The sequence below is a fragment of the Syngnathus leptorhynchus genome, chromosome 8 (genome assembly GCF_054491065.1).
Source record: "Syngnathus leptorhynchus isolate UIUO chromosome 8, UIUO_Slep, whole genome shotgun sequence".
Taxonomy (NCBI): domain Eukaryota; kingdom Metazoa; phylum Chordata; class Actinopteri; order Syngnathiformes; family Syngnathidae; genus Syngnathus; species Syngnathus leptorhynchus.
In genome coordinates this window covers 13,688,154-13,707,784 of record NC_141202.1, presented here as the reverse complement: position 1 = coordinate 13,707,784, position 19,631 = coordinate 13,688,154, and the positions used below count along the sequence as shown (strand labels likewise).

The following is a 19,631-nucleotide window of genomic DNA, read 5'->3' as shown; positions in this document are numbered from 1 at the left end:
CATTTTGACGTCTGACGTCTACATGCTAATCAGACGTCTCGGCTAAAACACGTCTAAAAATGTTTAAAAAGTGTAATAAATACAGACGTCTGTGCAAAAAACGTCTATTAGACGTCTATACGTGAACCTTTTTTTTAGACGTTTGAGTAGACGTTCGAATGATGGCTAATAGCTATTAGCGCTAATCGCGCTAACAACTTAGTGATCATTTGAACATATAGACGTCTATTAAATATTAAGGTTCTCTTCAATAAATTTAACCAGTGATCCTTACCTTTGTGTAGCTCCAGGATGCCTTGGAAAATATACAGTGTTTTTAGACTTCTTTGTTTCAGTAACACAGATATGTCAACAATGAATACATACTGAGCTCTTGGTGCTAACAGCAAATCCAAATAAATGTATTTTTGAAAACATCAAATAATCACAAACAAAAGAATGTGAAAATATATTTTTATTTTGAAAGCAGTATACACAAAAAAAATCTGCACAAGGACAAAATTAAAAAAAAAAAAATAATACTTCAATGGAAAACCACGATGTAAAAATTTAAAAAAAAATCCAAAATGTATTAAAAAAAAAACTGTACAGCTAGCATCTTTCTGTTTATTTCCTCTGATAGCCCCCACCACCACAACATGCTGGCGCTTGTTTTGATTTCAGTGCTATGGACTTGTACACAGATTCCTCCGTGGCCTCCGGGTATGAGACCTGGACAGCTTCAGCAAACACAGAACGAGGATAAATGGTAAATTTGCGATATTAATATGAGATGAGGATGCATGAAATTTGCTAGGCCGCAGAAAAACATAACATTTTAATGTAAGCCTAAGGTTAAACATGGTTTCAAGGGACCTGGCTTAATGGCACCGCCCATTATTGACTGGGTTACGCTGTAAGTAATTACCGTAGATTTCGGACTATAAGCCGCTACTTTTTTCTCAAATTTTGAACCCTGCGTCTTATAGTCCGGTGCGGCTTATATAGTTTTTTCCCCGTGATTTTTCTCATGACTAATACACTTATACACTCATAAAAAGGCTGTGGACCGCTGTTGTGCTGTTATGTTAATAAAGGTTATGCGTCCCTAAATAATCATCTCTTTCCTGACAATCATCTTTGTGTATATTCTCTGACAAATGGGAATTAAACATTAAAAACCTTACGCAATCATGCGGCGACTTTACATGCATATTCCAATCAGACACTGAGGAGGAAGATTTTGCTGGTTTCAGTGGACAAAGATGGCTCTCAGTGACTTTGTTGACTGTTTTTTTTTTTTTTACCCGCCTAGTTAGTGCCGTTACTTCTGTGTTTACGACAAAATGTTAATGTTATTAAAACTTTAGCCCAGCTAGTGCTGTTACTTCCGTGTTGACAATGAAATGTTAATGCTATTAAAACTTTAGCCCAGCAAGTGCTGTTACTTCCGTGTTTACAACAAAAATGTTAATGTGATTAAAACTTTAAAAAGGCTTTCTGTGTACTGTCTTTCTTTGTAAATAACTCGTGCGCACGTGCGGCTTATAGTCTGGTGCGGTTTATACAAGTATAAAACAAAACTAACAACAACAAAAAACATTGAGAATTTTAGCTGGTGCGGTTTATAGTCTGGTGCGGCTTATAGCCCAAAATTTACAGTAAGAAATAAAGTCAAACTATAACCATAGAACTTTAATGAAGACAGACCATATTAGTTAACTATCAGAATGGCACAGCTACCCAGTTCACACACACTAACATGACACGATCCTAAAATAACAATTGAAATTTATATTGTTTTTAAATTTACCTTTGACAATGTCATAGAAGGCAGTCTTTTGGAAGGCCATCTTGCCCTGGCAGCCACTACCTTGCATATTGACATGACACAATCCTAAAATAACAATTGAAATTTATATTGTTTTTAAATTTACCTTTGAGAATGTCATAGAAGGCAGTCTTTTGGAAGGCCATCTTGCCCAGGCCACTACCTTCCATATTGAACAGTGCCATTATGTTATTAGTGAAGAGTCTGCAACAGGAGAAAAAAAAAAGGGGGGGGGGGGGGGGGGGGGGAATGCACCGCCACATTGTTAAAGTCCACTGTTGTCTTTTCCAATACATGGTATATATCTTAAGCTTGTATGTGTATTCAAACCTTTCCATTGTCTTGTTTGTGCATGTCCTCAAATCCTTTCCACCAATCCGAGACAGCTTTCTAACCTGTATATTACAAATTATGAACAGAAATGATTATATGAATTAAGAGTGGATTACACCCCAGTCGAAAACAAATATACCCCCCTATAGTTTTTTTGGAACATTTCATGAGTAAAAAAAGACCATAACATCCAAAATGAAATGTCAAATTCAACATCAGTATTGAAATACATTCAAACAACAAATAAAATATCACTTTGCAAAGATAACACAAAACAATATTGATTACATCGACCATTAAAGATATATCAATAGTAAATCTGTACCTTGTGGATTTGGGAGAGTTCTGGGGTAAGAATGAGCTTGCCTCTATGGGGTCAGAGTCTCTGTTGGGGGTGGGGGGGAAAAAGAACAAGACTTGATCAGTAACTCAATACACAACACAATTTTAACTTGTGAAGTAGTTTGCATTAATGTTCCATGCACTTATAAAAAGTTATGTTTACATTTTAATGACATCATCGTGACTGCATATGAAAACCAATTTTTTGTTGCATCTCATTTCTTTCGCATAACCTGTCGCCATGGTTCACTACTAGGGTAAAAGGCGAAATTACATGTTTGCCATGACGCCAGAATTGTTTTTATCTCAACTTACGGTTATAGCTTGGCCTTTTTATGACTGCCTCTGCCATTTTTGCAAAACCAATTACAGCTTTGGGATTCAATTCTGCAATATAATGTAAAAAAATAAAAAAATACTGTGTACTGGTGAACAAATATCAAATATGTGCTTGAGCCATTTGTCTGTCTGTGTTTATTGGGTGGCCGGTGATTAAACTGGGAGGAAATTGATAAAAGATGAAATACAATTAGCTGAATAAAAAGGAAAAAGACCAAGGAAAAGGTCACAAACTATTAACTTTTAAAATGGCATTGGTCTTTTTCAGTTAATGGAAGCAAAGAATCCTGCAACCACGTGAATAACCACCCACACCCACAACCACACACTACCCGCTAAAGCATTCTTGGAACACACAGAACCTATCCCAAACTGTTCAGAATAGACAATTTGGCCTCGAAAAGTAACTGTATGCTACTCAAGGATATTGTAACTTTTAAAAAGGCATTGTTTTTTTCAGTTAATGTAAACAGAGTCCTGCAACCGCGCAAACAACCCGCCCCCGCAAACAACACACTCACTTAAACTACTCGCAAAAGTAGTTTGTTTATATGGGTCACTTCATACATTTCATGCAACATAAAGTGCCTTATATTAAAATAGTAAGATGAATAGGTTTCAACCATGTTTAAAAAGTAAAGAATGTTAACTTTACCGAACCACCCCCCAACAAACACATACAAACAAACTAATCGCAAAAACATTCTTCAAACATAACAGAGCGTGCTCTGTTCAAAATTATTACTCACCAAAATGCAGCCCTTCTTTGTCTTACAGAAAAGTAAGTTGGTTTGTTCTTTTTCTGAAGCACCGTCGACTCTCGCAACTCGAAGAAAAAGATCGTCTCTGCTCGTCTTCCAGGATTTTATTACTGGCGAACCGAACCGGAAATAAAACCAATTACTTTTAACGCGAAACTTGAGTACCTGCCCCCTAGTGGGGGGAGGTAAAATATATCCCCCAAATGCCCTTTGAGCAAGTTGATATAATTATTTAATAATTATTATAATTATTAAATATTATAATAATTATTTTACTCTGATCCACTTGAGCCAATTTTTGGGGTGTACACTATATAATGTATTTAATTCAATCCCCCACATGGTCAGACAATCTACAAGTAGACATATGGTTAAAATTAATAATGATTGAAATTCTGTACATTATTTATACAATTGACAGCTGGTTCAGAGTTTTATATTTTGAAATATGATCATATTTGATGGATTTAATTTTGATGTCTATTTTAGGTTATTCCATAGCCCCAATATCAGGTTACCGAAATAACCAAACTTCATACGGATCAATGGTTGTTTAAAATAGAACATCACAATTTCTGTACAATATTAATATTGAATATTAAATTTATAAATTTATACAACTTCCCATTCCTTTTCAAACAGGTAGGCTCTGCCTATTTTGTGCAGTGGATTTTTTTCTGTTTGTATCTGTAGTTCGTACAGAGTCATAGTTTGAATGACTTTCACCTTGCTTGTGCTTTTGAGTGTATTTGTCTTCATTTGATTGGTTATGTATGGCTTGCCTGTTTGAAACAAATGAATTTAATTCAAATTTCCGAATGGTTTTGGGTTTAATGTTTCATATTTGATGGATTTAATTTTGTTGTCTATTTTAGGGCCGTGTAGACCTAAAATAGATGTCTATAGGTTATTCTATTGACCTAAAACAGACGTCTAAATTAGGTTTAGGTGTAGACCTAATATAGACGTCTAAATTAGTCTACGGATCGACTTAATATAGACGTCAATCAGGTTACAGAAATAACCACACTTCACCCGGGTCAATAGTCGTTTAAAACAAAGCAACGCAACCTCTGTTCATTATTTATACAACCTACAGCTGGTTTATGGTTTAATATTTTATATTTAATAGATTTAAAAACCTAATTTAGACGTCTATTTTAGGTCTATATATAGACGTAATTTAAACGTCTATAAAATAACCTAAAATAGACGTCTATCAGTTTACAGAAATAACCAATTCACATGCATGGATCAATATGCTTGTTAAAACACAAATACAAACAACTTTTTTAAATTTAGACGTCTACTTTAAGTCTATACTGTGACCAATTTTAGACGTCTAAATTAGGTCTATACAAGACCAGACGTCTAATAGACGTCTATGGCTGACAGGGATGACAATGAGCAAAGACAACAGCAGTCAGGTAAGCAAGGTAATGTACCCCTCTCTTTTTATGGTTAGGCTACCCATTGCCATTAAAGGGGCCTTTGGTCAAGCCGTATAACGCAGGCACTGATTTAGTATAAAGCAAATGTACAATATCAAAAAAGAAATAACACAACACCTCTTAGGGACAAGAGATATATCGCCTGAAACATTGCCGTTTGATCGGCACTTGTGCTGCCTGGGGAAGAAATATGGCGCCCCGGATATGACGTCACAACGTTGATTCCGTTTTGGGGTGCCCCAATCAGGACTATATACTATCTTTATAAGAAATCAATTATGTTGAAATTTAAGGGTAATGTGAGTAATGATGTAGGAATAAATGAATACAATGATTAGATGTTCTGTAGAAAAGGTTGTGTCCCCATTTCGCACTGGCAAAGCTATCCGGCTTTCTAGCGAGCTCGAGGCAGGGACAAGTATTCTATTATACAGGGATAAGAATTTTCCGCGGATCTCCGCCGAAAGTATTTTCGTAAATACGTTGAGAAAATTATTTTTTTTATATATGGGGGGGGGCGGCCGGCTAGCTGGCCGGACGTTAGCCTGGGCGACTCTCGCGGGCATTCCCCCGCCCGGCGACAGCGTATCTCCTCCCCCCCCCCCGCTACTTGTCCGTGCTTTTTCACCTTTGCCATTCTCATCGCTGTATTATACAAATCAGCTTCCAAACATTTACTTAAAAGACCAATTGATCATAGCTTACTAAAATCACTGAACAGGAAACTGACTACCCCGGCAAAATGCACTTGCCCGCCATGACGGGAAACCAATGTAAACACACCACAATAATCGCCCAGTAATTCATTAAAATCGGGGACAAAAACTGCTTATCACAGATACATACATACCTGTCTCAGAACGGCAATGTTTTGTCTCTGGGATCTCTTTTCATAATGCTGCTGCCTTTTCGCATCAGTTTTCCTCTGTTTATGGGCAAAAATTGTTGGCACCAACGCTAGGGACGAGATTGGAGCCAGCCAAGATGCTATCAACTTGCTGACGTCACGCAGCTGCCTGATCCGGGCCACAAACTAAGCAACATGGATGCTCCCAGTATTTCCATGTCACACTTACTAAAAGCCATGTATTTCCTACATGAGTTGCTTTTTTTTTAAATAAACTTCAGGGATTTGATTAAGCCATATTCGTAGAATAGAAAAATGTTCATATAGCTAATGACCAAAGGTACCCTTTAATTAATTTTACATATTGACTTCTTAACACATTGATATAAATAAACGTTTCAGATCAGGTTACTAAAAGGCAAGCTACTATTAGGGGGCAGTCTATTAACGCAGAAAATTAAGAAATTAAGTTTGTTACCTCTATTTACCTATCTACTAACCTGTTGTAGTTTAACACTTGTGTAGATGCTGTTACTGAGTAGGAGGTGGAGCAACTGTTTATATAAAACTGAGTAATTGTTAATGTTTTTCATATTAAACAATTTGAGACAGTCAAATTTTGTATCTTCAGTCTCTTCGGGGGGGGTGGGGGTGGGGGGCTTGACATATTTTTTATGTTTTCTCGTTGGGCCCCCTGGAGGTCTGAACTGGCTCTGACTTTATTACTCAGGTTTTAAGAGATTAAAATTAGATTCGAAGTTTGTTTTTCGAGTCGTGCCTTTGTTGATAACCATGTGCTACTAAAATGCAGATGGGCATAACGTCTTTAAAAAAAATGAACAAAATAATTTGATCTTACCTCAAAGAGTGTGGACGTCTTGTGTCCTCATTTAGTCACTTTTGCTGATTTAAGCACGCAGCATGCGGAGCAGCTCAGGCGCTAGCAACAGACTAGCTAAAGCCAAAACCCGCCGACGATGACCTCATAGCCACATTAATTTTGATTGAACCGTTCAACCCAACGCAATCAATGTCCTCCATCAGCCCCAAAAGAACAAAAGAGGAGGAGGAGGAGAAGGGGGGGGGAGTGAAAACACTAGAACCCCTGGCTCAAGCACTCTTGAAATTATTGCTGAAATTGTTGCAAAGCCGTCAAATTGATTCCATGTGTGTCCTCGGAGTAACTTTCACATCGGGCTGTCGCTCACAGGAACGCGCAAAAGTAAAGAACAGAAAGGAGAATCAAGATAACCAAAGTCCGAGCAGGACAGGAACAACCAAACCAAAACGAGTCCAGATTCCAGGACCGAATGAACGAATGAATGACGGCGGCGTCAAATCAAGGCAAATTGTCCATAGCTGTCTCCAATTGCCTGCTCACTCGGTCGACTGACAATGAACCAGTAGGGCAGCGCGCAAAGACGGCAGGCAAAGTGGCAACTGGCAGCGGCGGACCAGAACCCAACCAGCAAGGGAGGGACTGCGCGAAAGGAGGGGAGGAGGCTCATGGGAGGAAATGAGCCGCCAGGACAGAAAAAAAAAACTAAGAAAAAGAAAGGAAATGCAAAGAAAAGGGAACAAATGACAGGAAATGAGATGCTGGGAAAAGATACGTTGGTTCGCTATGACGGCAAATACTACACTCATAATGACACGTTATCTTTTCAACCGCAATTCATTCATTCATTTAATCAAGATAGTTGTGTCGTATCGTATGCTGTGTTGTTTTGTATTTCCACCCCATCGTATGATGGGCATGTCACTGTGTCAGTGCCTGTGCTCGTCTTGCACTTTGCTGGGCCACGAGCTTTACTTGAGCACAAATTGGTTCCCACCTGAGTCAGGGAGTTTGTGAGTGACCAATAACAACATGGTCGGGATTTTTTAGTAGCGCGTATATGAGACCAACGTTAAAAACCTCTAAAAGAAAAATTTCTTGTTTTCTGATTGTATACATTCAATAGCGCTTTGACCTGTGAAGAATTCCCATCAGTGCTCAGTCTGGTCACACCGCATACATGAGCATGTACCTGCATGTCACGTGAGAGTCCCGTGTGGATACTACAAACGTGATGTGAGGCACGTGCCACAAGGTCATCTGTCAGCAAGCATTTGCCTGCAGCTCAACTAAGCAGGTCCTCCCACAAAGCAAAAACTATGCAAATGACAAGAATGTCTCAAGATGGTGCTTAAGATGATGAAAGTCCTCAACTCACACCGACAGTGCGAAAGCACTACTTTTGTCTGTCTCACTGTATTTTGTACAGCGACTTTGAATGTTCTGATAGACGCTTTAAATAAAATGTTATGCCACTAGCTCATCTGTCAGCAAGCATTTGCCATGCAGTGTCATCCAAGCAGACCCTCCCACGAAGCGAAAATAAAACAAGTGACAAGAATGTCTCATGATGGTGCTTAAGATGATGAAAGTCCTCAACTCACACCGACACATTGCGAAAGCATTACTTTTGTCTGTCTTACTGCATTTTGAACAGCAACTTTGAATGTTCTGATAGGCGCTTTAAATCAAACGATATCAGTAATGGGGTGACACAGTGGTGCACCAGTTACCACGTCCGCCTCAGGGTTCAGAGGTGCACCGTTCAATTCCAGCTCTTGCCTTTGTTTGCAAATTTTTTTATTTTTTTCCTTCTTTCTGCCTGGGTTTTCTCCACTTTCCTTCCACATTCCGAAAAACTTGCATGGTAGGCAGATTGGTCTTAGGCGAGAGCGCCGATGGTTGCTTGTGTGTTGTGATTGGCTGGCGACCAGTTCAGGGTGCACCCCGCCTACCGCCCGATGACCGCTGGGATAGGCTCTGGTGCGCCTTCGACCCTTATGAGAAGCTCTTCAGAAAATGGATGGATGAATGATCATTATTATGATGCATCTCCAAAACTCACTAACACGGTTTCTCGGCATCAGGATTAGCTACAAGACAGTACCAAAGCACTACTTTTATCAAAACAAAATTCCTCAACCGACTGATAGTTCTGTGCTACAAAACAGCGACGAGGCACCGCTGTTGTTCCTTGGCACAAAGGCGCCACAACATGGCACCAAAGCACTACTTGTTCTCAAAATCAATGAAATTCCCCTTTTGGTCACATTAAATACACGCGCCAAGATGCCACATGCCGCTTTCAGTTGGTCTACATTCATACGCTACGGTGGTGACTCAGTTGCTCTTGCAACCGATCTCACGCGCTGCTTCACGTAGCCCGCTTGTCATCAGCTAAAAGTCCCGCAAAAGCCCTCATGTATGTGGAAATGGCGTCCAGTCCCGGTGGACGTACGAGTCCCAGCTCAATCGATCTCACTGTGTGCGGCCGCCGCCTCGGCAGGAAATGTAGGCGCTCCTGTTGCCTCCCTGGTCAATTATTGAGCGCGTTGACGTCATTATTCAAGCTCACGCACATCATAATCAAGTTTGTAGTACAGTGAAGACATGAAGGTGTCAAACGATGGATGCATGGACTTGATCACCAGGGGAAGGGCCACCACCATGCGTGATGTAACATTGACCCGTGTCAAACCTTGGTGAGAGGAAGCTTGCCCGGCAACAACACGCCTTCCTCACTCAGCAGCTTCTCTTCTTCGGCCGTCAGGTGCAGAGTGCCACTCACCTGACGCGTACAAACAAACGGATTAGGAGAAACACACACACGTACACACACGCACTCCCGTACCCCGTAGTCAGCGGGCGTGTCCGTACACTCCAGTCTAAGCGGGAGCTGGCCGACGATGCAGTGATGCGAGCTCCATGGCTCTGCAGAGGAACACATTTAGCGTCGTCCGGCAGGGAGCCACACCGCATTGGGTTGCACAAGCCGACAGAGATAGTTACTCCAATCAAAACGCAATGCCGGTGGCGAGTCGGCAATGAGCAAACAATTTCCAAGGTAGAAGCGCTCATCTGCTTCTGATGGCGACTCCCAGCTCGATAGATTGCTTTTGTTGGCGCAATGCTAGGTGTCGACAACGTTGGTGAGGAGAGAGACTGATAAAACCAATCAAGGCTCCCGCACAAGCCAGCCAACTTTCCAACTGCCTGATGCTAGCCGGTGATTTTAACCAAGCTATCACCAAATGAACACATGTTGTTTGTCCTCACCCAGTTGGATGGCAATGACATCCGGGGCCGCTGGCTCTGTCTCCTCGGTGCTGAGGGCGTACACCAGTTGGTACACTGTGGCCGGGGCGACGGGGCCCTTGCTTCCCAACGATGGCCCGTCACCATCAAAAACCTCGTTGGGGTTCACAGCGCGCAGGACGTCTTCCGGCTCGTGGCGGCTAAGGTCTGGACCAGAGGGGGCGGACATCGGGGAGGCCCTCAGCCGCCACTTCCCGTTGCCAACCGAGGGATGCCGTGCCACCGAGGTTACAAGCGTTTTCCACGTCCATGGCCTGCCTGCAAGAGGGGTGAAAGGAAACAAGACAGATGGCAAAGCCTCCGGCTCAATGACGGCTGCTGAGATTCCCCCGTGATGCTACTTGTTGTGCTTCTATTTTTTTTCGAGTCCTTCTGAACCGTACAAGCAGTACTCTCTATTTTCCATTGGAAAAACGAATGTCTAACATTTTCTGTCCTTTAGGGGTTTCACCAAAACCACCACTTTGTGACCCAAAAGCAGGAAAAACAAAACATGTCAAGCAGGGCAGTTACTTTGAAGCCAATAGTTTACTTCGACGACATCTCATGTCGTAAAGCAATACGAGTGGAAACGGGCTTTCGTTACAAACAAAGCAGAATCCCCCCCGCAATCTTCATCTTCGCCTTTCCCGATCCAAGCAAGGCAGCGCTGCCATCTACTGGCATCAGATTGTCACTGCAGTGACGTCAAACCTTGAATTTTGTCGGAAAGCGGCCCAAGAACGTACAGGACAAATAAGAGTCAACGCTTGGATTCCAACTGGTGTCAATTGGAAACGTTCACCGAACCAAATATGATACATCGCATCATTTCAAGCACATTTGGTATCTCCAGCCTATTCATGAAAGACGTAAGGAAGAAAGCGGGAAGAAAACTTTCTTTGAACAAAACACGGGGGTGGGTAAGAGTAATGAGTAATGAAAGGAAACAAAAAGTGATTTTAAAAAGGTGAACTGAAAAACAAGAGCCGAAGACGAGATAGGTGTCCGGAAGGGTCACGCCCAACACCTGCCGCCAGTTTCACGTCGACTTTAAAGTCAGAATTCTGACTTTTGTTAGCCTATGGATTTTAGCTATTCAAAGTCAAAGTCCGCTTTATTGTCAATTTCTTCACATGCCTATTGATCTGACTCCAAATTGCGATCAACACTTAACACAAGTTGCTATGTACCAATCCACACACTGGCGCACCTAACAATTTTGCGAGTTCGTTCTGTCAAAGAGAAGACCAGTAGATCAATAAGACCAAATTTACCAATTGTTTATTCCTGACAAAGCGCACTAATACAGGCCTGGGTCCCGGGTCCCTCACACTAAAACTCGTGCGTTTCTGTGACCACCAAAAGACGACACATTCTTCCGGGTTGCCCAGTTTTAAAGATACACAATATGAATATTAAAACATGCAAAACATTGTGTGATGATTGGTCGATGGCCATCTCCTCCCCGTCGAGGTGTTATCACTGTGGTTAGGAGGTTGGGTTTTTTCTTCTCGAAGCCCGACCACCTGGACGTGGTGTTGTTCTATGTTCTCGTTCCTCACCGACCTTGAGGTGTTATCGTCCGGTACTCCCTTCGTCCCGTACTCCACAACACTTCGAAGAAGACAAGTTCATGCAGTGTGCCTACACATTCTTCACCCCCCACCAATCCACACGAGCACTCCAATACTAGATATTATATTGATATGATTATTATTTTAACACAACCTTAAAAAATATGTTTGCAAACTGCTGAAAGCACATTTCCCTTTACTTTAAAGTCAGAATTCCGACTTTAAAGTCAGAATTCTGAGTAAAGTCAGAATTCTGAGTTTAAAGTCAGAAATTGGGAATTCTGACTTTAAAGTCAGATTTCTGACTTTATTCTCAGAATTCTGAGTTTAAAGTCAGTCTTTGAAGTAAAAAAAGTCAGAATCCTGTCACCCCTCGTTTTTTCTTCTTCACTGGCTCTAATCCTCTTCCGTAAAAAGGAGCTTTTGAGCTTGACGTGAAATTGTCACACTTTACTTTCGCCCCCTTCTCTTCTTCGTTTTCTCCTGCCTCTCGACTGCTGCTCATCGTCACCAAGCACATTTTGTCGTCCTCTGCGGTCGTTTGAAGAACTACAACTGAATGCCACAACCCCACGCTTTGTAAAACCATGTACCTACTCTGAAATTTTTTTAAAATTCAAGAATTTTTATTGGCCATGTTTCAGAATTTGACTTTGGAACATCTCAGCCTTTGTTCAACATTTAGGTGACTAACAACTGTTGCGTGTTGTGCGGGACGTCCGTTGTTGAGCCAGGAAAGCAAAGATGTGGAGTATAGAGTTGATTCTTTATTGGCAAGATCTTGGGTTGTTTAATGGCGGCCAATACACAAGGCACGGTAGCAGATGAAACAACAACTTCTTTCTCCAGGTCAGCTTGTTTTATACTGTCCGGAAAGGCAGGAACTTGTCACATGACCATTTCGTACCTGAGGCGGGAACTTGTCACATGACCATTTCGTACCTGAGTGTGGGGGGCGCCACCCCCCTGTGTGTGCGTGTGTGTTTGCCAATGTGTGTGTGTTCATACAGTTATGTGAGTTGTATTCGTGTTCTGATTGAGCAGTTATGTTTGCATAAAATAATAAAAGAATTGTACATATATGAGCATCATATTGTACAGAGATTGTCCACCCTAATAGAACATGTACACATTGCTGTTGCTCCCTCTTCCATCCCCTTTTTGACCTCGAAAGAGGTAAACGAAAACAGACAACAAACAACACTAAAAAGTAAATGATAGGGGACATGTAGGGGATCGTGAACGGTGATACATGATAACAAACAGCAAACAATGACAGCAATAATTCTCAGTGAAGAGGAGGTTTTGCCTCAATATTCCAGTTCAATTTTAGTGTGTGAGTGAAAAACCTGCGGCAAGATGTTATAATGCAGGAAAAGTCCCACACGGTCCCTCTGCCTTAGGCGACCAGAACGTTATCAATACCATCAGTTTAAGACAAAAAATTGCTCGTGATTGTTCAGCCGTTGGGGGCTTGGCACGCCCACTGGTGGAGGGTGAGCACAATTCTCACCCCCTTTGCAGCTCTGCTTCGTCCGGGGAGAACCTGGAAATGTCTGCCGCGTGGTCGTTGTCTTCAGTGGGTCAGGGTAGACTACTTGGCCACCAAGGGGGAAGAGGATTATTCTGCCTCTATTTGAACTGGGGGCGGGGACGCTGTCGATGGCGGATCTGGTTCCTTGCAGGAACCCTTCACTGGAGCGCACTGGGACAGATGATACCACGTCTCTCCTTTGCCGACCAGCATGTGAGATGCGTTCCACCACTTTATCAGGGCCAGTCCACCTCGGCTCCGTCCACCTCCGTCTCAGGACCTTCAGCCAGACCGATGGAGTTATTTGGATCTCGGCCGTCCCTTCTGGGTCCGCTGTCGTCTGTTCTGCAAACCTGGAAGCAAAGAGCTGGACAATAGGTTGGAGATGTGTGTGAGAGCATTTACTGCCCTCCGAATCTGCAACCGGAAGGGTCGACACAGGTCCCGGAAAACAGCGTCCGTTCTGCAACTCAAAAGTGGTGTGCCCAGTTCAGGTGTTAACGGACATACGCACACACATCAATGCCAGAGGGAGCGCCTGAACCCAATTCAGATTGGACTCCGCCAGTGCCCTGGGACAGATGATACCACGCATCTCCTCTGCCGGCCAGCCGGCCAGCATGTGAGGTGCGCTCCACCACTTTATAAGGACCTGTCCACCTCGACTCTGTCCACTTCCGTCTCAGGACCTTCAGCCAGACCGATGGAGTTATTTGGACCTCGGTCTTTGCTTCCGTATCCGCAGTAGTTTGCTGAGCAAATCTTTTCTGCAACCTTTGCAGTCTTTTGAGATGTTTCTTCTGCTCCTCTCATCACTGTGTGTTGAATTCTTACATGTCCTGTTAAGACTCCAAAAACAATTATATTTGACAAAACATTGAATCTTTCATTAGGCTAAATTAGTCTACTCCCCAACTCTATTGACACATTCACGTAATGTGTCAATAGAGTTGGGGAGCAAACGGGACCAGCAAGGTGTCCCGGACACATTATCATACCCATCCCGGCTGGACTAGATGGTCCTGTCTTGTCCAACCACAAGAAACAGGCCTTCTTCATCAAAACATTTGTCGTCAATGGTGCCCCTGAGTAATCATCAAATCCTAAGCCATTCATATGCGCGGACACACATACAAACTAACAGACAAAAAGGCGCCCATTCATTCACCATCACAGCTCAACCCCTGTCCCACAACATGTAACTTCATGATGGCCGTGAGCAGGTAGACATTGAGGTCCACCGGGCCTCAGTTACAGTCGTGCACATCTCAATATCGTACATGCAGTCCCTGCTTGTCCTCATTCATCCTCCCATCATCTTGTCTTAATCTCACTTGCTACCATGCCCTCAGCACACACCAGGAGCGGGTACAACTCCACTCCGCGCGCAGCCACAACAAGGGACGCAAGAGGGGGGCCCGGCATTTCCATACTGATTCATTCCACCCTGGCCAGTACTGGGACGATCAATGCCGTTGTCCCCCACCCGCGCCAACCCAGCAAATGGCTACCCGCAGAGCCCAGACCCCCGGACCTCCATCAGTCCTCCCCACAATCAAATTACAATATCAATCACCCCACCCACATTCCAACATCCGTGTAGACAATGGAACAGAAAGGCACAGGTGACACACTCAGGGAGCAAGCTCCAGCAGTCCTTTCACAAGCAAATTACAACGATCACGCCCCCCCCCCCTTTTTCCACTCCAACGTCCGTGGAGACAAAGAAAGATGGAGATGCACAGGTGAGACACCTGGGGATCAAACCCCAGTAGTCCTTTCACAAGTAAATTACAACAATCACGTATCTGACTCACATTAAAAAATTGCAGGGGGGGAAACGCTGCGGCCAACTGACCACACATACACTTTCAAAAAATGGCGGGAGAAGATGCCGTAGCCAAACGATCACACAAACACATTCAAAAAATTGGCGGGAGAAAATGCTGCGGCCAAACGATCACACAAGCACATTCAAAAATTGGCGGGAGAAATTTCTGCGGCCAAACGATCACACAAACACATTCAAATAATTAGCGGGAGAAAATGCTGCGGCCAAACGATCTCACAAATGAGGAATCCTGTTTTTCAACAGCTTATCTCAAACAACAACACATACGTGGTCTACACATACCCCAATAAAGGAACAACTCTTACCCACACCCATCCGCTTTATTCCAGCTCCCTCTTCACAACGCTCAGGACGTGCGAAAATTGACAAATATTCTCAAACATCCCCTGATCTTAAACTTCCTGGGAAAAACTCAAAACTCCTACTGGGGGAAATGAGAAACGTTGAGAAGAGACCACAGATGGGAGGATCCCTCTTCAAGGATGACCAGGCTGCATGGATGCAGAGTGCACACATAGTACACATAGACAATTCAAAATTAAAGCGTCGAGAGCAGGATGTTATTGCACAGCAATGTCTCTGAGACTCTAAGAGTGGTGTGAGTTCATCACAGTGACACCCTGGGGGAAGAAGCGGTCTCTGTGTCTGCTGGTTTTGGCGTACAGTGCTCTGTAATGCCATCCGGAGGGGAGTAGTTCGAACAGACTGCAAGCTGGGTGAGAAGGGTCTGTAGAGATGTTACTTGCGCGTTTCCTGGTCCTGGACAGGTACAAGTCCTGGATAGATGGGAGGTTGGTTCCAATGATCTTTTCTGCCGTCCTGATTGACATGTAGGAGGTGCATGCTATCACCTTTATCCGCTAATTTACCTACAAACCTTTTAACAACTATATGACTCCAGAGCTTACCTAAACAAAAGGCAGTTATACGGACAGTTTTGCCGGAAGGCTAAACATCAACATGCCTCCAAAGCCGAAAACCAAAGCTGAAGATCTGCAACTACCTGGCGAGGCTGCTGGCACCTTAACGCTGCCTCAATAGCCAGCCTTCTGGAGGAAAACCGGCTAGCTATCACCGCCGAGTTTCGGGCTTCCATGGAGAAGATCAAAAACAAACTGGATTGCCTCCACGCCATAGCGGATAACCACTCGACAAAGTTCAAAGATCTGGAGAACGCAAACGTCCAGGACACTCAGATACAAGCACTGGAAGCCACCTGTGCTAAACTAACCAAGATCTGTGCTAAGCTAGCCGAGACCAACACCAAGCTTGTAACAAAATCCATATCAATGGAGGCTTTCAGCAGACGGAACAATATTAAAATCGAAGGCTTGCCGGAATCCGTGGAGAACTCCAACCCGCTCTTCTTCCCCAAGCTGCTGAAAGAGCTCTTTGGTGAAATTCTGGATGCCCCCCCAGAATGCGACCGCTGCCACCTAGACCAGAGACCCAAACCACCGCCAGGTGAGCCCCCAGACCAGTGTTGATCCGACTACATCACTTTCAAACTAAAGACAAGATAATCAGGGCTGCTCGGGTCAAAAGAGGGAAGCTCCGATATCAACACCACCCTATTGTCATCTATGAGGATTACCTGAAAGAAATACTGGATGAACGTGTGGTGAATTGTCTTCGTGGCTCCGCTGGTCTTCACAAAACACTTGATGAAAAATGGCTGTCTTTAAAGAAGGAAAGCTTCAGTGACACATGGCTGGTTGGAAAAAGATTTTATTCAGCCGATGTCAGATGTTTTCTCACGCCCCACAGACACGATGGTAAAAGTCCTCCCGTTTGCCAGGCAATGCCTCTCTTATACCTGGCGAGACTCATGATCTCATCGCTCTCAATAGTAGCTACGCTTTGAGATCCCGTACATGTGTTGGCTGTCTGCCCTTACAAGGCCCTCGACTTGTTTTTTTCCTGGTCCTGAATAACTGGCCATTCTATATTCTGTCGTGCCTATACATTACTGAAAGTACGCACATTTGCTCAACGCAAATAACTCTTGTCCCCCTCACTGCGCCGGCCCAGCTGTCCTTGGGCCTCATACAGAGACATGTGCAGGCAAAAATATACTACAAACGCAAAGTCTACAGCAAACTGATGTCGGCGCTGTAAACTGGGTCTAAAGCCTGCTCTGCTCTTCCCGGCGAGACTTACCATCAAAACCAATGAGGGAGGTAGGCTACACCTAACTTTAGTCGATGAGGCGGAAAAGTACATAAAACCAGTCTCTAAATAATGATAAGACAATGTTATGCTACCTCTTGTAAATGAGACACCTGACTAACTTGTTGCTCTGTATGCTCTGGTCCACAGTTCCTTTAATTTTCCATGAGTGCAAACCGGATTTCAATTGACATAAACTGAACTGTTATTTTTCTTTGCACCATGACGGAGGGATTCCCCCCCCCACTTTTTTTTTTTCCTTGTTCCATACTTTGATCATTTACAAACATAAAAAAATCTGAGGGCGGCTCGGTGGAGCACTGGTTAGATCGTCCGCCTCACAGTTAGGAGGGTGCGGGTTTGATTCCACCTCCGGCCCTCCCTGTGTGGAGTTTACATGTTCTCCCCGTGTCTGCATGGGTTTTCTCCGGGCACTCCGGTTTCCTCCCACATACCAAAAACATGTTTGGTAGGCCAATCGAGCACTCCAGATTGCCCCTAGGTGTGAGTGCGAGTGCGGATGGTTGTTCGTCTCTGTGTGCCCTGCGATTGGCTGGCAACCAGTTCAGGGTGTCCCCCGCCTATATTTTATTCATTCAATTTTAACACACATTCAATTTTTCATTCAACATCATCATCATAAATAATTTACCATTTTTTTGATTTATTTATTTCTCATCTTTAATTATTATTCCACTGCATTAATAGTAAGTCACTGTTTAGCTCAGTAGGTAGAGCATCAGACTTCCACCCTCAACCTCGTAAATTTGAATCCCGTAATGAATTGCAATTCCTAATAATACTTTATTATTATTTTATTTTTTCTTATTATTATTAAACAACTTATTCCTCCCACTTCTTTTATTTTATTCAACATCATCATAATTTACCATTTTTATTTCTCATTTAATAGCATCATTCCACCGCATCGACAGTAAGTCAATGTTTAGCTCAGTAAGTAGAGCATCACATTTCCAACTTCATCGTCATTTTTATTTCATTTAATCATTATTTCGAGTCCCACAATAGTGTGAAGTGCCTTCGCCTTCACACGCAATTTCTCCAGAAATTGCCAATTCTAGTTAATACTCTTCTTTCATCAGCCTTTTTCCCTACCATTACATTACCCACACGAGTAACCCACTCCTCCAGAACTATCATTGACAACATCATCACAAACATTCAAAATAACAAATTTGACTCCGGGGTGCTCTTCTCTGATATCTCTGATCACATCCCTATAGTATTGTTTTTTAATCTTGCACTCAAGTGTCCTACACTACAACATATAGTGCAAACTAGAGTCATAAACGAGAGTACACTACAGCAATTACACACTGACCTCCAAGCCAAAGACTGGGGCAATGTTCATCTGTGTAATGATCCAAACACGGCATATGACAGCCTGGTCCTGGCAATCAGGGATGCAATATTACAAACCTTCCCTGTCTAGACTGTCACATGCGGCAAGAGGGAAACTAAACCCTGGGTAACCCAAGAGCTTTCTAATTCCATTAAGCACAAAAATAAACTATACAAAAGATATTTGAGACAGACAACAATTGAAAATAAAAATAAATATACCGCCAAAAAAAATAAACGTACACACTTATTAAGGATAAGTAAAGCCAACTATTATAGCAAACTCCTGCAAAATGCGCAGGGTGACTCAAAAAAATCCTCCTTTGACAAACCGGGAGGATGGCCGGATTGGAAGCAGCGTTTTGTGAGATTCAGAACTGCGACCAAATTGGACAAGGAAGATGGTTAGGTTAGCAGCCTGATCTATGCAATGGAAAGCGAAGCGGAGAATATCTACCGTTCGTTGGTGTTTGCAGAAGATGAAGATGAGGATTTTTCAATTGTTCTAGCAAAGTTTGACGACTACTGTAATTTTCGGACTATAAGTCGCGGTTTTTGTCATAGATTGGGTGGGGGTGGGGCGACTTATACTCAGGAGCGACTTATGTGATTTTTTTTCACAAATTTTCAAAATTAAAAAATCCACGATGTAGTGAGACCGCGATAAACGATCCGCGATGTAGCAAGGGATTACTGTCATTTGAACTGCAAGTGACGTCACCCGTGCCGTGCGGCAGTTGTTTACATAAACAAAGGATTCGATCACGGGATGACGAAGATGACGAAGGGCCCCACGTTTGAAGGATTTAATGATTTGGAGTGACACAAGGTTTGAAAAACGTATTAATGTTATAGTTATTTGATATTTATTTCATGTAGCAACTTGTATATGTTTTTATCGTTACAGTTCAGTAGTTGTTGGCTTGTTGAACTCTTGTTTTGTTAAATGAAGAGCCGTTTACCATACCCACGTCTTTCCTGGTACTTTGTTAAGCTACAATATAGTTATATACTAGATCTGTGCGGCGCACGCGCGGCGTTGTTGACATGAAGAACGAGGAATTTGATCGATGGATTTAATGATTTGGAGTGACACAGATGGTTTGATAATATTGTTGTAAT

At 42.9% G+C, this 19,631-nt stretch overlaps 1 protein-coding gene across 6 annotated transcripts; it reads right to left on the bottom strand.

Moving 5' to 3' along the window:
• Positions 1 to 436: 436 nt before the first annotated feature.
• LOC147053824 (cyclic AMP-responsive element-binding protein 3-like protein 4) lies at positions 437 to 12,057 on the bottom strand. 6 transcript variants are annotated; one of them, XM_085917790.1, is made up of 10 exons: positions 11,293 to 12,057; positions 9,998 to 10,294; positions 9,573 to 9,652; positions 6,743 to 9,509; positions 3,574 to 3,695; positions 2,469 to 2,528; positions 2,141 to 2,205; positions 1,917 to 2,014; positions 1,793 to 1,852; positions 437 to 719 (listed from the first exon to the last, which is right to left on the bottom strand). In XM_085917790.1, exons 2-4 carry the CDS (start codon positions 10,203 to 10,205, stop codon positions 9,414 to 9,416), a joined length of 384 nt encoding a protein of 127 aa, XP_085773916.1. In that variant the 5' UTR covers positions 10,206 to 10,294; positions 11,293 to 12,057; the 3' UTR covers positions 437 to 719; positions 1,793 to 1,852; positions 1,917 to 2,014; positions 2,141 to 2,205; positions 2,469 to 2,528; positions 3,574 to 3,695; positions 6,743 to 9,413. The 6 variants fall into 6 exon arrangements, 5 of the variants coding, with proteins under 5 accessions (XP_085773916.1, XP_085773918.1, XP_085773920.1 ...); XM_085917792.1 differs by lacking the exon at positions 11,293 to 12,057 and having other exon boundaries at positions 1,793 to 1,876; positions 9,998 to 10,612; XM_085917794.1 differs by lacking the exon at positions 11,293 to 12,057 and having other exon boundaries at positions 1,793 to 1,848; positions 9,998 to 10,612.
• Between the last annotated feature and the right edge of the window lie 7,574 nt (positions 12,058 to 19,631).